This window comes from Dipteris shenzhenensis, chromosome 15 (genome assembly GCF_047967505.1).
Source record: "Dipteris shenzhenensis isolate YYH24624 ecotype China chromosome 15, Dip_SZ_1.0, whole genome shotgun sequence".
NCBI lineage: Eukaryota > Viridiplantae > Streptophyta > Polypodiopsida > Gleicheniales > Dipteridaceae > Dipteris > Dipteris shenzhenensis.
Genome location: NC_141610.1, coordinates 40,656,859 through 40,672,109, shown reverse-complemented (window position 1 = coordinate 40,672,109; position 15,251 = coordinate 40,656,859). Strand labels below are relative to the sequence as shown.

At 41.2% G+C, this 15,251-nt stretch overlaps 2 protein-coding genes across 2 annotated transcripts; both read right to left on the bottom strand.

The window, feature by feature from the left end:
* Positions 1-11,982: 11,982 nt before the first annotated feature.
* On the bottom strand, positions 11,983-13,483 carry LOC147893814 (uncharacterized). Its single transcript, XM_087386368.1, has 2 exons — positions 12,985-13,483; positions 11,983-12,071 (listed from the first exon to the last, which is right to left on the bottom strand). The coding sequence occupies exons 1-2, from the start codon at positions 13,481-13,483 to the stop codon at positions 11,983-11,985; spliced, it is 588 nt and encodes a 195-aa protein (XP_087242494.1).
* Positions 13,484-14,204: 721 nt separating this feature from the next.
* Positions 14,205-14,609, bottom strand: LOC147893813 (uncharacterized). Its single transcript, XM_087386367.1, has one exon. The coding sequence runs from the start codon at positions 14,607-14,609 to the stop codon at positions 14,205-14,207; it is 405 nt and encodes a 134-aa protein (XP_087242493.1).
* Positions 14,610-15,251: the final 642 nt, after the last annotated feature.

Genomic DNA, 15,251 nt, shown 5'->3' with positions numbered 1-15,251 from the left:
GATTTTCATACTTAGCCTTTGATTGTTTAATCGCCATAGTCAAGTTGGGGCTTAGGGATGGGAGGGTTGCTTGAAGGTGAGGAGGAGGAATCTCTGGCACCGATCAAGCAAACGTTAGTCTCCTTGGTAGCTCCTTCAGGTTTGGGCTTTCCTCCTGACAGTAACGAGTCTTCGAGCTCAAGCTAGGTGAGTTGGAACTCATGGACAAGGGGCATGAGCTCTATGCAATCCCATGGTAGGCTGATATGGCATTTTTTTATATGCTTGAGAAAAAGTCTGCATTGAGCTTCGTGATCCTCAAGTTCTTCAAGACAGGACATTAGAAGAGAAGCTGTTGATTGGAGTAGAGATTTTAATTAGAGAAGAAACTGTTTGATTGGAGTGGATAATATTTTTGCCAAACGAGTTCACAATTTGGATGTCCAAAGGTACAGTACTTACTCATGATAGCTTGGTGGTTTCGTCTAGTTTTCCCCTATGCTTAAGAACAATCTGCATCAATGAGCTTCATTGTCATCAAGTTCAAGGCAGAACATCAAAGGAGAAACTATCAATTGGACTAGAGCTTTTGATCAAAGTAGAAACCATCTAATTGGAGTGGAGATTTTTGGCAAACAAGTTCCCAATTTAGATTCCTTGAGCGAGTCATGGAGGAGGAGGAGACAGAGTACAGCTCCTTGAAGGCATGTAGCCAAGGACATCGAGCATCTCTTCAACTGCTACTGACGGAGACGAGTGGATGCATTTGCCTCAAGCTTCTTTTTGTGCCCTTTGCTTTCATGACACATAAAATGTTTGTCTCTTTGATTCTCCCTCTCCCCTTTCTTCTTACTGCTTACTTCAATCTTCTTTCCTTCATTGAGCATAGATCATCTTGCAGAGTTCCTCTCTACCCAACCTTCGAAATCAAATTCTGGAGGGAGCCAAAAGAGCTTCGCTATATAAGAGAGGAAGTGATATTGATGTTAGGGCTGGTACCGAAATATAGCAAGCTTTGCTACCCGCACTCTAGAAGCAATTTTCAAGCATTGGTTACAAGATTGCAAGCAACAAGCTATGTATTGAGTGTGGTGCAATGATTGGCATAACACATCGCCATCTGCTTACTTGAGGCCCTTCTTTGCTTATGTCATTATCATCTTGCAGCTTCTCTTGGACCTCTACGCTTGCTCCCATTACCAGCGCCCAGTACTCCTCCGCCTCAACCACCATCGGTTTTCACAATTTTGGGATGCTCCAAGCGATGATACGGAGAGTTCATCAGACATTAGCCAGAATTTTGAAACCCAATTGCAAATAATTTTTCTTAAATATCTGAGAGACAAACTGGTAGGAAACGCTATTACCCAACCCTCAAGTGAAGAAAAGGGTGAGGGCGATGAGCCACGGAATGGGGTTGCCAAAGGCCAAGGTTTTCATGAGGAGCTCCAAGAGGTAGAGGTTGAGTGATGATTCGCATGATGGTGGCCAAAAATATGGCGACGAGTTGCCATGCATTTTTGGAGGTTCTAGAATTAGGGGACGGAATGAACCAAATCACAACTCTTGTGACAATTGACATCGCAAGAGGCTTGAGGGGTTCCCTCTTTGGGCTTGGATACTGGCACTATGGTTGCATTAGCATCAATCTTGAAAGCCAATCCATAGCAGCTCTAACAAAGGGAACTACTTCCATAGCGATCCACAACAACAACCATGTATCTTTTGGTGAGCATAGACTTTTATAGGAAATTTGAACAGAATTAGAGACAACTATGCATATCAGTTAGGGATACATAAGATTTTGAAGCCCTTGCATGCAACAAGAAACTCCATAATTGTTGACTTTTTTGGATTTGAAGGATTATTCAGCTCCTTGGATTATACTTACTATTCAGTACCTTTGGATTCCTCATGTTATTCAAGACAGTGTGAATGTGTGGAAAGGCAAAATGAAATGAGTTTGGAGTTATACTCCTAACTATTTCTCCTTTATGTCCTCTCTGTAAAGTTAGGTGTTGTCTCTATGCCAACATGAACTTAGGTAGTACAGAAGGTGTGTATAGAGTAGCAGCAAAGCTCTGCTTGTACTTGCATAAGGCTAGGAATAATCTCTGTTAGGAATCCTCAACATGCAAGTTCTACTTGCGATTCCTACATTCGAGTTCTACATGCAACTCCTACATGCAAGTCCTACATGCAATTCCTACATGCATGTTCTACTTGCAACTTCTACTTGCAACTCCTACATGCAAGTCCTACATGCGATTCCTACATGCGAGTTCTACATGCCACTCCTAATGCAACATGCAACTCCTACATGCAACTTCTATATGCAAGTTCTACATGTAGAGAGAGAATGTCTTACAATTCCTACATGTAGAGAGAGAAGCTCTCCAACTTGTATAAATACCCCATAATGGAATGAAGCCCACACTCTTTGGGGCATTGTGTTGAGTTCTACTTTGGTATTCCAAGCAATTGTCTCAAGTGTCCATGCTTCCTTGCACTCCACATCCAAAAGCATGTCCTAACCTTGCAACTCCTCCTCCCCTCTCCTCTAACCTTGCAACTCCTCCTCCCCTCTCCTCCAACCTTGCAACCCCTTCTCCTCCCTTCTCCTCCTCCTCCTCCCTCCTCCTCCCTCCTCCTCCTCCCTTCTTCTCTCCCTCCTTTCCCCCATGCTCTTACACCTTCCTCTCCCACTCCTATGCTCCCCCTAAACCCTTAGTTCCTCAACCCTTAACCTCCATGAACTACGAGGGAGACGAGTTCTCCACCATGTACTCTACCCTGAACCTTGGATCCTCCTTCTGACCCTTGAACCTCTTCTAAACTCTGGAACCTCTTCTAAACTCTAGAACCTCTCTCTAAACCTTGAAACCTCCTTCTAAACCCTGAACCTCCCCCTAACCCTTAAACTCCTCCTAAACCCTTCAACCCTCAATGAAGGCAAAAGCCTTCATTACCCCAACCATGATGATGCATGTTCCTTTCACACATGCATGCACTATGTTTTCTTACCACACTTAAGCCTACGTCTCTCACCGAAATATGACTCGAGGTCCTAAGCTACACATATACTACAAACCCTGATATATCTGTAGGCGATAAAAAGCCTTGGAACCCTGCATACTGATGAGAAAAACCAGCTCTTCCTGCGGAAGCTATGGGAAAGAGCCAACATTAGGAAAGAATCTCATTTACTTATTTTGGGATTGTGATGAAATTCGGAAAGTTTGGTTGAAAGTCTTTAAATGCTTTGACAGAGTAGACTTTAGCCTTCAATTATCCTAGAAACAAGCTCTTTTGGGTAACAAGGGTAAGATGAATGACTCCATGTGGCAGACTGAGTACTTAATATGAGCGTTAGTCGTTCAATGTATATGGAAATATTGCAATAAGGTTATCTTTAAGAGACTCATGATATGTTGTGGGAGATCTTATGCATAAGCTTTTGTGTTTAGAAAGCTCTCCCCACTATAAAGAATTTTCTCACGCATTCACTTTGTCTCTTTTCCCTAATCATAACGAAATCCAAGTATAAAAGGGAAGGTGAGGCTTGACATAGTCAATGTCGCATGACCCTCACAATTGTTGTGAATATGGTTGCCATCATCATCTCCATTGGGGCACATATATTGTTCATAGACGGAGGGGTTTGTTGGGATAAGTATGGTCAAGGGCTTGCTCTATGGTGCATGTGTGCATCTAGGGGAGTCACATGTGTGTGTGTGTGTGTGTGTGTGTTGTAGAGGCACATCTAGTGCTATGTTGTGTCTAGTGTGTGACCTAAGTGATGATGTAAGCCAAAGGCCCCCACATGGGAGATTCCTTTGATTTAAGCCAATCCCGCTGATGTAGGGGCTGATTGCCCCACTGATATAGGGGATAAAATGGAGGTCATTCCTTCATTCTAATACATGGATTTTGCCTCACTTGTGCTCTCACTCTTTGTGTCGTGATGCATCTCTTCTATCCCACACTCTTCTACATTTGGTATTGGAGCTGGTAGGCTTTGTAGAACTCACTTTGGTAGTGCCACCTCATCATCTTCTCCAACACCTCCTTTTGAGCTTTCTTCCTGCTTCCTTCTCAGAAATGGCCTAGCCTTGTTCTCCCCATTCCTTGCGTCTTTTGCCAAGCCCTTCCAGCTGGAGATTCTACACTATGGGGCACTCCCCTGGCTTAGAGCATTCTCCCAAAGATGGTATATTCCACCCGCATTGATCCAAGCAAGCTGAAACATTAAAACGTGCAATTTTGCCCTTTTGCTCAACCATTGCCTAAGCCCTTCTAGCACAAGTTGTTCCATGCCTAGAGTATACCGTAGATGAATTTTGAAGGCCAATGCTTACTGGAGGAAGGAGAAATCAAAGAAAAGATAGTCAAAGAAGGCGCAACTCTCCCAGATAAAAAGGTGCACTATTTCAGCAATGCTCTATGGTGAACTTACTTGGGTATTCAAGCTTTAGTTTTACATAGAAAGCCCTCTCAAACTCCTCTTCAATTGTGTGAATTGTGCCCTCCAAGTTGAGCTAGTCTACTACAATGCATTTTTGATAGTTTTGGACATTTTATGCTAGAGTAAATGCTAGAGTGATGCTTGAGGATTGAAGTAATGCCAAAGTATAGATTAGAGAATGCTTTTTCAGTTTAAAATTCAGTTGGGACTGATCTCTTGTCAAAATGCCAAGCTCTGAAGGTTCTTCCAATGCTAATCACTTGAAGAAAACTTCAAGAAGGACAAAATTCAAAGTGAAGAAGACCCCAGCCAAGAAACTTTGGGAGAAGCCAACAGGGTATGAATATGCTAAACAATTAGAATTCTCTGAATTTATCTCTAGCAATCTACATTTGTATGGTGAGGAAGATTTCTTTGTTCCACAAGATTAGTCATTTTGTAAGAGAGTAGACACTACCTGACAAAGGTAAGACCCTCTCATGGCTACTTATAAAATTGACAAGTTCAATGGCCAAGGCTTCCATACTTGGCAGATGAAGATAAAGTTTATTCTTATGAAGGAAAATCTATGGGACTTAGTCAAGGAAGGAACTCAAACCTCTCAAGAGGGTGAATCAACTACAACAAAAGGTAAAGGAAAGGCCACTGACTCTACTTCTACACCTACATATGCAAAAAGAATTGAGAAAGCCTATGCCATCATTGCATTAGGTTTGGGTGATGACTGTGTACACCACATTTCAGATTTGGAATCCCCTTTTGAAGCATGGCACAAGTTAGACATATTGTTTGGTGCTAGCTCTCATACTTCCAAATTAAATCTGAAAATTAAGTTCTTTGAACTTAAAATGGAGGGAGATAATGTTGTTGCTTATGTCAACACTATGAGAAGTATTATGACACAACTAGCTTCAATTAATTCTCCTGTCACTGAGGATGATGCAATGGCAGTGCTTTTAAAGAGCATGCCTCAGGATTTTGACTATGTGGTTACTACTTTGAATAATCTTCCTCAACCCTCATTAGAAGGCATCATTAGTGCCTTACAAGAAGAGGAAAGAAAGAACACTTCAATAATGGGCAAAATGCATATAGAGGCACTTGCAGTAAAGTTTTCAAAGAGCAAGTACAAGGTTTGTAAACACTGTGGGAAGAATAATCACCTTGAGAAGGATTATTATAGAATCAACCCTTGCTCATATTGTGGAAAGAATAATCACTCTGAAACGTTTTGCAATGAGAAAAAGAGGACTATTACAAATCTGGTTGAAGAGAGAACTCCATCAGCAAATGAAGCATCCAACTTTATGGTAGAAGACAAGGACTTTGCCTTTTGAGCAACTTGTCTTTGAAATTTTTTTAATCATCACTTGGTTAAATTTTGAGGTTCTCTGCCTGGAGTAGTAATGCTATGTGTTTTGTCTTTTGTAAATCACCTGTGGTCACCATATGATTTAGGCCATGTGATATGTGTGTTTTGGACTATCCCATTTTTGTAAGGAGAAGCATTTCAAGCCCAAATTCTCTAAGGACAAAGGCCCGGCTGGGGGAGGGAGGTTTGAATAGATAAAGAGGTTCCTCATGGTATCAGGAGACTTCTCAGCAAATTCCACTAAAGCAACATTATCTTCCTCCATGAAGTGCTCTAAAGACATAGATAAATGGTTGATAACTTCCAGAATTTTCTTTGTATTTCCCTTCCCGATTACTAAGATTCTGCACCAATCATTGATGGAAAGTTGCATAACCAACAATTTATTTGAATCAGGGTGTTCCTTGACTTCCTACATGTCGAGGGCAATGATTTTGTCATGTACTCTCGTATTTAACATTGTCATGATGGCCTGGCATCCAAGTAAAGGAGCAGGCAATGGATCCATATATCCAAGAGCCATTAGATCTATGTGCCATAGCGAGGCCTGCTAATCCAAAACCAAATATAACCATTAGTCATGAGATTTTTCTTATCTCACAATGGTTAGGCAAGTGTGTGTTCAACCTACAAATTTACTACCCTTCTACATAACTCAATCAATCAACTTTTTGAAATTTTAGAATCGTTTCTAACCATATTTTAAGGAGCCCTTAAATAATACTGCAACTAGAAATCCTCTCTCATTACATATCAGTCTCCATAAATTAAATAGTCAATTCCATAACTTATGATAACCTCAAGATCTCTTGTATTTCAGAAAAAATTCCCATTCTTGTGGGGTCCAAGTATTTTAAAAATAAGTATAGCATTCTTCTCATTGCAAAACATGAAGTTTCTATGGCAAAAGCATAAATCTACTGATATGAAATGAAATCTGAGCCATCCCAATTCTGTTTGAATCCTTCATCACACTCAAGGACTTCCAAACAGTCAATCGAAGGAACGAAAGGTGCATATGGGTACATATAAGTTCATCAAAAAACTGCCTACTATTGGCTATAACTATGGGCTCTTGAGTTATCCCACACATCCATGACTATGATCCATCTATTCTAACTGAAATCTCAAGTCAAAAAACTCAATACTATCCACAAGTTGAATGCAAAAGAGCAACTAAAAACATTGGATATGTAAATGCATTTCTCTAATCCGCTAGTACTGATAAGTGTGCCAGTACAATGTTCAACCCCATACATCTGCAAATCTGTTTGAGAAGCGTGTCAACTCACCTACATATGAAATCTGTTTGAGAACCTTTTGGATGTGAGACTGCAGCAGGCATCCATGCTAACACACAGTTGTTAACCATGTCCCTCAAACCAATTTATAACAAATCATACTTGGGCACTTAAACACCCCAGCTATATTAAATCATAAATAACTATCGAGTTTTAGAGTGTAAAACATCAAAAATTCAAAGTAAAGTGAGTTACTATAATAATATTGTACTTCCCTTGAGTTTTTGTAGGAGCCATAAAGGGGTTCTTCTAACTCTATTCAACATATAACCCACATAAAAGTAGCAACTCGAAATATAACTATTAGTGTTGCCTCCATCCTATATCACTGTAAATATCAGTTCCGGTTATAGTGAGAGCCCTAATGGACTATGGGGATCAACTGTGCATGCTGAAGGATACGCCTTATGGAATCTGAGTGCATTGCACATAATGCCACGCAAGAGAACTCTAGTCTAGAAGCAAAAGCACATGAAGTGGAGTGTAGTTTTGCTAACTCAGGCAAGAGAACTATGGTCTTGAAGCAGATGCACATGAACACGAATCTACACTGACGTATGAGAACTATGGACGTGAAGTAAATCCCCATATACACGAAACTATACACCCAAGTAGGAGATACTTTAATCTTCAAGGTTACCGACTAATGCCAGATGTATTCCATGGGAACTATAATAAGGGATGGCCGTGAGCAGAGTGAGATTGAGAGAAACGCGGGAAATTGGAGGTCACAGCTCTTCATGGGCCTTTTTTTGAATATCTCGTAGACTTTGGACTGTGACCCGAGAGCTCATTCATCAAAGAATGTTTGTGGCTCGTATGAAGGCCAACAGAGACCAACCCTTATTGGTCAAGGCATGATATTGCATCCATCTTTACAGGCGATGGTTAGAGATGGCATTGCATGAGGTTGTTCATCAAGGCAAACAAGAATGCCATGACAAATGTCAACAGTTGGAGAGCTTGCACATCACCTTCAGCTTCTTTCAATTCTTGTAGTCGCCATGCTATTTCTTCAAGGGGTGTGCGGTTTGGCATCCTTCTTTTGAGCAATGTCCTTAAGGACCTTTCTGATGATGTTCCGAAGTCGGTAAACTTGTATCAAATATGCACAACACTTAGTTTCATGATGACCACAACCTTTGCATTCTTTACAAATGATCACCCTCATTTGTGGTGGCTTGCGGCTTTGTTGGGGCAGTGCTTCCACTCATTTCATGCGTGATTGAAGTACAATCTTCACGTGCCAAGAAATCAGCACTAAATTATGCTGAATTTTTACCTCTTCAAATTGTTTGCAAAGTTCCAATGCTTGTTGATGTCATGGAACCAAGCCTTCGCTCTACACCTTCCACCTTCCACTAACTTGTTCACACACCAGTTGAGAATGTCCTCGGACCTCAATTTGCTTGACGTGATGTTCTTGCACCTTTTGTAGCCCAAAAATGAGTGCCAAGTACTCAGATTGGTTGCAAGTACTTGTAGGTGTAGACTTGCTATAACAATACACCTCACCCCAGTGAAGTGAGCTTCATGCCCACACCAGCAGCCTTTGTCAAAGGTTTGTATGCTCCATCAAATTGAAGGATCCAAGATGTCATTACACCAAGACTAAAATCCAGACATCCCAAGTTTCTCGGTAGTCCAAGATAGGTAGAAGGAGAGGGTGGGGAGAATTCAATACTTGAGCAAGACGTTCAGCACCAAACAAACTTACTATCCTTTGTTGATAGTTTATCTTTCGACCAAAAAGAATTACAACATGAAGCTCAAAATGTGGTGCAAAGGGTTGATTAGGTACAAAGGGATTCCTTGGTCGAAACATCACCCCAACCATAGCTGAGCCCTAGAAACCTTTATAGTGAGGTCGAGAAGAAATCATTCAAGACGAGCTTATCCACAAGAATTAATAAGCAGATGCGCCAAATCTCACCCCAAGCTTGTGGATCATCCCACCCTTGGAATTACCTCCGATGCAACAAGTAGCTCGATCACCACACAATGAGTAGAATTGGAATCAAAGCCCTCCCAGTGTATCACTAGTTCTTCACCTTGAACCATCCACGGTGTATCATCCCACCCATCGTCTCCTCAAGCAATGCATTGTACAATTAGTTGTTGAAGATCAACATGAAGATCAAGGAAGAGATCTCGCCAATTGGTAGCCGTAGTGAGCGGAGTACCAAGCACCAAATCCTTGAACTCGTCAAGAAGTGACATAAATATCCACCCTGCTCGTGTGGCATGCATCTAAGGAGTGAACTTGAAAAAGTTCAAAATCTGTGATCTAGTATGAGATATGAATAGAGCACATGAAGTGAAGTACTTTTGCTTTTTACAACAAGAGGAAACTCCCCATAGTTAGAGAGTTACAATGACTCCTCTCTCCAATGAAATTTGATTAATCATATAGTGGATCAAGGGCTGCTCGCTTGCCTGTTGTTTAATCACACTCGCTTAATTGGGCTCGCTCGCTTTTCCTTGCTCGCTCTTTGGTAATCCTCAGTGACATACCATTTCCTAGTGGCATGACCAAAGTTTTTGGTTGCCATATGAAATCCTCACTCTCTAATACCTACGAAGTCCAAGAAACACACACTAAAATAGTAAGACATTAACAAAAATGAGCGAAACTAAGAATAAGCAAATAAACAGTGAAAGGAGCTTATTGTCTTGAAAGTTTAAGAGCATCACAACAGCAATGATGCAATGAGGAATGCTTGTCGAAGAGAGAATGGAATGGCTCAAGTGTAAGAGCCCACAACTTTCCGACTTAGTCTCCAAGTCGTGGCACCTTACGTCGGACTCGTTCATCGTGGTGGTGAAAGTAGAGGAATGCTTGTTGAAGAGAGAATGGCACCGGAGAACAAGAGAAGGTGGATGGTTGTTTTGGGTCACCACGTGAGAAGGTTTCAAAATGAAGATCTGTTTCAATTTTGGGTCCACATCTCTTGATATGACAAGCGAACCGTAAAAGAATTAAAAACAAATCTTCTCATTAATGCCACACGCTTGCGACAACATAAAGTACTATTTTCTTTTTCATGTTTTTGCTTTTTTTTGTGAAATTTCTACGTTACATTGGCCTTCTCCTCATTGGTTGAGATACATTTTTCCAAAACCCTAAAAGGCCCCAAAATGAACTCCCTTTTTTCCTAATACGGGGTGCCAGCAGTCTGACGCGATGGGTTGCAAGGGATCAGAGGGGGTTAGGGGATCAAAGGGGGCAAGGGGGTAGAGCGCATCATCGCAGTGACATGTAGAAAGAAAGATGGGGGGGGCTATCATAGTGAGCAAATGGGTGCAGGACAGCGACAAAGTTGCCTTGTAGCCGAGGGACAGCATGATGTAGGCCACATGTCAACTTTGAGGTCCACTGAGTCTGCTAATCAGCTCTACACAGGGCACTTTGGCAACAATGAGCACCACACAGCTCGAGGGGGTGGCCCGTGTCACAATTCTTGATGTAGCTTGGGGCTCGAGGGGTTTCGTGCCATCAATGATCACGCCATGTAATCAGGCCATAGTTTTAACCATCCAATCAAATATATATTATATATATAGAGAGAGAGAGAGAGAGAGAGAGATAGAGACAGAGACAAAGACACACACACACACACAGCCTTGGGCAAAGAGACACAAACATAGAGAGGAGAGGGCGGAGAGAATAAAAAAGAAATATATAATATTATATTATATATATATATATTATAGATCATATAAATTATATTATAAAATTGTATATGTATACACACACACTTTAAGGAAGCATTGCAAACTCCAGCGTGCTGGATGGAGGGAGAGGGAGAAGGTTGGAGCATGCCATGTGGCACATCTCCTACCTGTGAGAGGTGCCTTGCCAAAGATGCTAAGCCAAGGTGCGACAACAAAGGATGCTCAAAAGCCACGTGGCACAACTTGGAGGAAGATACGATTATGGTGCCATGTGGCACTCTATATGGAGCACTATGAGTAATGGCAGATGGCATACATGGCACAACTGTGAGTCATGGCAGAGAGTGGCGTGCCATGTCATGCCACACGAGGGAAGCACAGTTGTGCCTGCTTTCATGCCACGTTTCATGCTCACCACGTGTTGCAGAGAGAGAAGCAATTTGGCAGCAGATAGGGTCTGGGACCAATCCTTAAATCAGTCTAACATGCAATCCACCACAGTCTGACCCACCATTTGACACACAAAGAGAGAGAGAGAGAGAGAGACACACACACACACACACACACACACAGGGTTATATTTATATTATATATTAAATAGTATATAATACAATATATATCATCTATTACTTTATATATAAAGTAACCTGACCCATCTACGATGGGCTAGTAACCTCCCACCCTCTCTCTCACTCTCTCTCCCTCTCTCTCAATATACATGTTCTTTATGTGTATGTCTAGAAGGAAGTAACAAAAAATCCATTGGAGTGTCTCTCTCTGTGCCTCTTTATAAATGTAAAAACATGATTATTAAAATTTAAATATATTGCCTTTACAGAGAACACACTTTCACACCATCTCTCTCTATGTACATATGTGTGTGTATGTGTGCATGTGTGTGTGTGTGCGCGTGTGCATGCACATGTCTCCATCTCCATCGTATATGTATAAGAACATAATTAATAAACTTGGAACGACTTAGAAAAATACTTTTATACCAATGCAACTCTCTCTCTCTCTCTCTCTCTCTCTCTCTCTCTCTCTCTCTCCATATGGACGTACAATAAGACAACGATAGAAATTTCATTGTTGAAACCATCGAACAAAACATGAAAATTGAAAGTGCATGCATATCTAAAAGTCCATAGATCTCCAATAGTCAAATAAGTGCAGGTGCACATAGAGGTACACTAATGAAATAGACATCGTGCAGGACGTCTTGGATGTGTTGGAATCAGTAGATGTCGACGACGCATGTATCCTGGAGTGCCAGTGACACCTACGTAAGTAGAAAAGGCTAAATGTAAGAATTTAGAATTTACAAATTAAACCTGTGATGCTCCATGAGAGTGCTTACCATCACGTGCAGTGGTGAGTCAATGTCTAAAGAAAGTGTACGTGTAGTCGCCGTTTCTACCTCGACCAAAGGCAAGCATTTTTTTGAGCACTCTATATCCTCTAAAGGATACGGTGATCCTAAGACATCCATATGAACCACGAACTCTACAGCTCTTCAGTTTAAAGAAGCTAAGCAATTCATACCAAATGCGGAGCCTCATGAACCATGTGCCGATTGGGAGGTATCTATAATCAAAAGAATAGTGTCTTTGCACACTCATAGTCCCAAAAAAAAAAACGTTCATATATCTTCCTTTAAGAACTAAATGAAATGTTAGGGACCACCCACCCATAGAAATTGTTCAACTCAAGAATGTCAACCAACAACTGTGCGAACGCACGGCACCCCCATTGAGGGGGATCTATCATAGCAAAGAAAGTTAGTAAACATAATGATGTTTGTTTAAGAATAAACAATACTCAAATGCAACCTCAAAGAAATCATGCACCTGGCACTACTGCAGTGGAGTGAGTGACAAATGTGAAGCTCCTATCCATCGTATCTAGCTGCATGCAAGAGCATGTCCGTGGGTTTTAAAAACAACTCTTCATCAATACATGAGCTATATTGAAAGTAATGCAAAAACAACGAAACATATGCTTTTACTTTTTAATGAAGAACGGTTCAATGTAGGAAGGCAACCACCATACATACTTGCTTTTGTCGCTGCATTTATAGGACTTCCTTACACACAACATTTGTAGTATATGGTACCCTTGAATTCTCATCACTAGCCTTGTCAGCCTTGTATTGAACAAATACTTTGACAACACTCTGTCACCAATATGCGTACCAGTGATGATCTCAGCCTCCAACACCTTTGTGTGGAACTCTTTCCATATCAACCGAGTCCCATTGCATAGTCCCTTCCGTGGATCCAAGTTGCGCAGCAAAATGATTGGAGCATTTATCTTCAGAACCAATCGGTGAGGTGGATAACCACTGCCAAGGTCGAGGCTATTGAGGTACTCTGTTACATATAGAAATGAATTTGCATCTGTACTATTCACTAAATTTGCACTTAAATACTCCTTTCTCTCCCCTGCCATTGCATTTAGTGCTGCATTAGTGATTGCATCAACTTCAAGGTTTCGAGGTGCAAGAATTGCACGGTCTCCAAAGTACGATGCAAAGTTAACTTGTGAAAGTTCAATGTACATCCACTCAATCAGGACCTCCATGGAGTTGTTTTGCAAAAGCATTTTATCCGAAATCACAACACTTTCTTTTGCGCCCCTGCTTTCCCCATTTCTAATGTCCAAAACGCATTGCATGAACTCACGTTCTGACATTCCGTCCACGTTGAAGCACCCGCATGTTTTGTGTGAGCTTCAAGATCTTTGTGTGTCTCCAGATTATCGGCTGACATAAAGCAACATTTACGATGTCCTCTCATCCAGCCTTTGGAACCACTAGCAAAATTTTTCAGAAATCCCCTCCTAGTAGCACTACTTTGCCACCAAATAGTTTATCGCTCAACATGATGTCTTGTAAAGTCCTATCCAGTGCTTCAAAGGCATGTTGATGAGTCATGGGAGCCTCATCCCACATTATTAACTTCGCCAGCCTTAAAACATTAGCAAGGGTACTCTTCACACTAATATTGCAAGTGCTAGTGGCATGTAGATTCAATGGGATCTTGAAGCATGAGTGTGTCGTACATCCATTAGAGGGCAACAGTGCCACAATACTAGAAGATGCACATGCCAATGCAATGTGCCCCTCCCCACGCAACTGAGAAAGCAAACAATTATAAAGAAATGTCTTTCCAAATCATCTTGGACCGTCTAGAAAGAACATGCCACCCACATTTGCATGTATAGTTGCTGCTAAAATATGATCGTAAGTGACCACTTGACAGGGATTCAGGGTTGCTTCCATCGTATGGGCAATTCTTACTTGCTGTTGAACATCAAACATCCTCTCCTCTTGCAGTAACACATCTGCAACAAAATCATTTGCTCTATCCATGACATGCAAATTACCAAAATCTACCAATGCTCGCCCATGTTATCAAAGAATATGATCCAAATTTGCAAGGCTCTGCCGTATCACCATTGTGCGACTATGAACCAAATTCTCCACACTTACTTCCAATGCATGAAAAAAATCATCTGAAAGCTCCGAATTGAAATTTTCCCATAAAAGCCAAGGAGATGCTAGCTCCCATAAGAGCAAAATTGTTGCAAAGAGTTGTCTCAATTGTGCACTATTATGAACAAACGCAGCCTCTTGCATACACATGAACCACTCTTCATCACTTTCCAGTAAGCCTCTAGCAATGCATGCTACCTTGAAAGAGGGATAAAGCTGCCCACCAAATGTGCGCAGGCCATCAAAAGACTTACAACCCCTGGAAATGTTAAGCAACATGCTCATGAAGTATTTCTTGCCTGTAGATGGTGAAACATTGTACATGTGGCCAATGGTATTCCCCAACTTTCTTCGAGTCCACGTCTTCATATTTTTGTTCCAAATCCACGTGCCTGGAAAGTCTCCATAAAGCATACTACTTGCATCAGGATACAATGCATTGCATTTGAACCACTCTGTAAGACTAGTTTTTCTATTTTGCTCCCTTTGTAGTACATCTTGTAAATTATCATCATCTCAAAATATGATAGTATTCATCACTAGCAGATGAACTTGCAACTACTGCACATCAAGCTTTTTAGCATGCATGGAGTATTCATAAATCCTCTAACACGCTTTTGAAGCCGACACATAACGTGCATCCAAGTATTGTGTGATCTCATCAATAATACCATCATGTGGATTATGCAGCTCTCCTTCCCCTCCTACATGATTCACCACTTGCATTCTTACCGTGGCCCTATCGTGACCTTTGTACACATATTTATATAGATACTTAACTACAGTGATCATGGAACAAACCTCGACATTTATATATGCCTTGTATTTCATGGAAAGAAAAGGATTAAATAGCACAATCCATCGGTTGTCTACCACACCATGTTTCACCCATATCTTTTCACCGTCATCCCAACATATGTAGACAGGATAACCACATTTCCTACCACAGTACATTGAGAGAAGGCA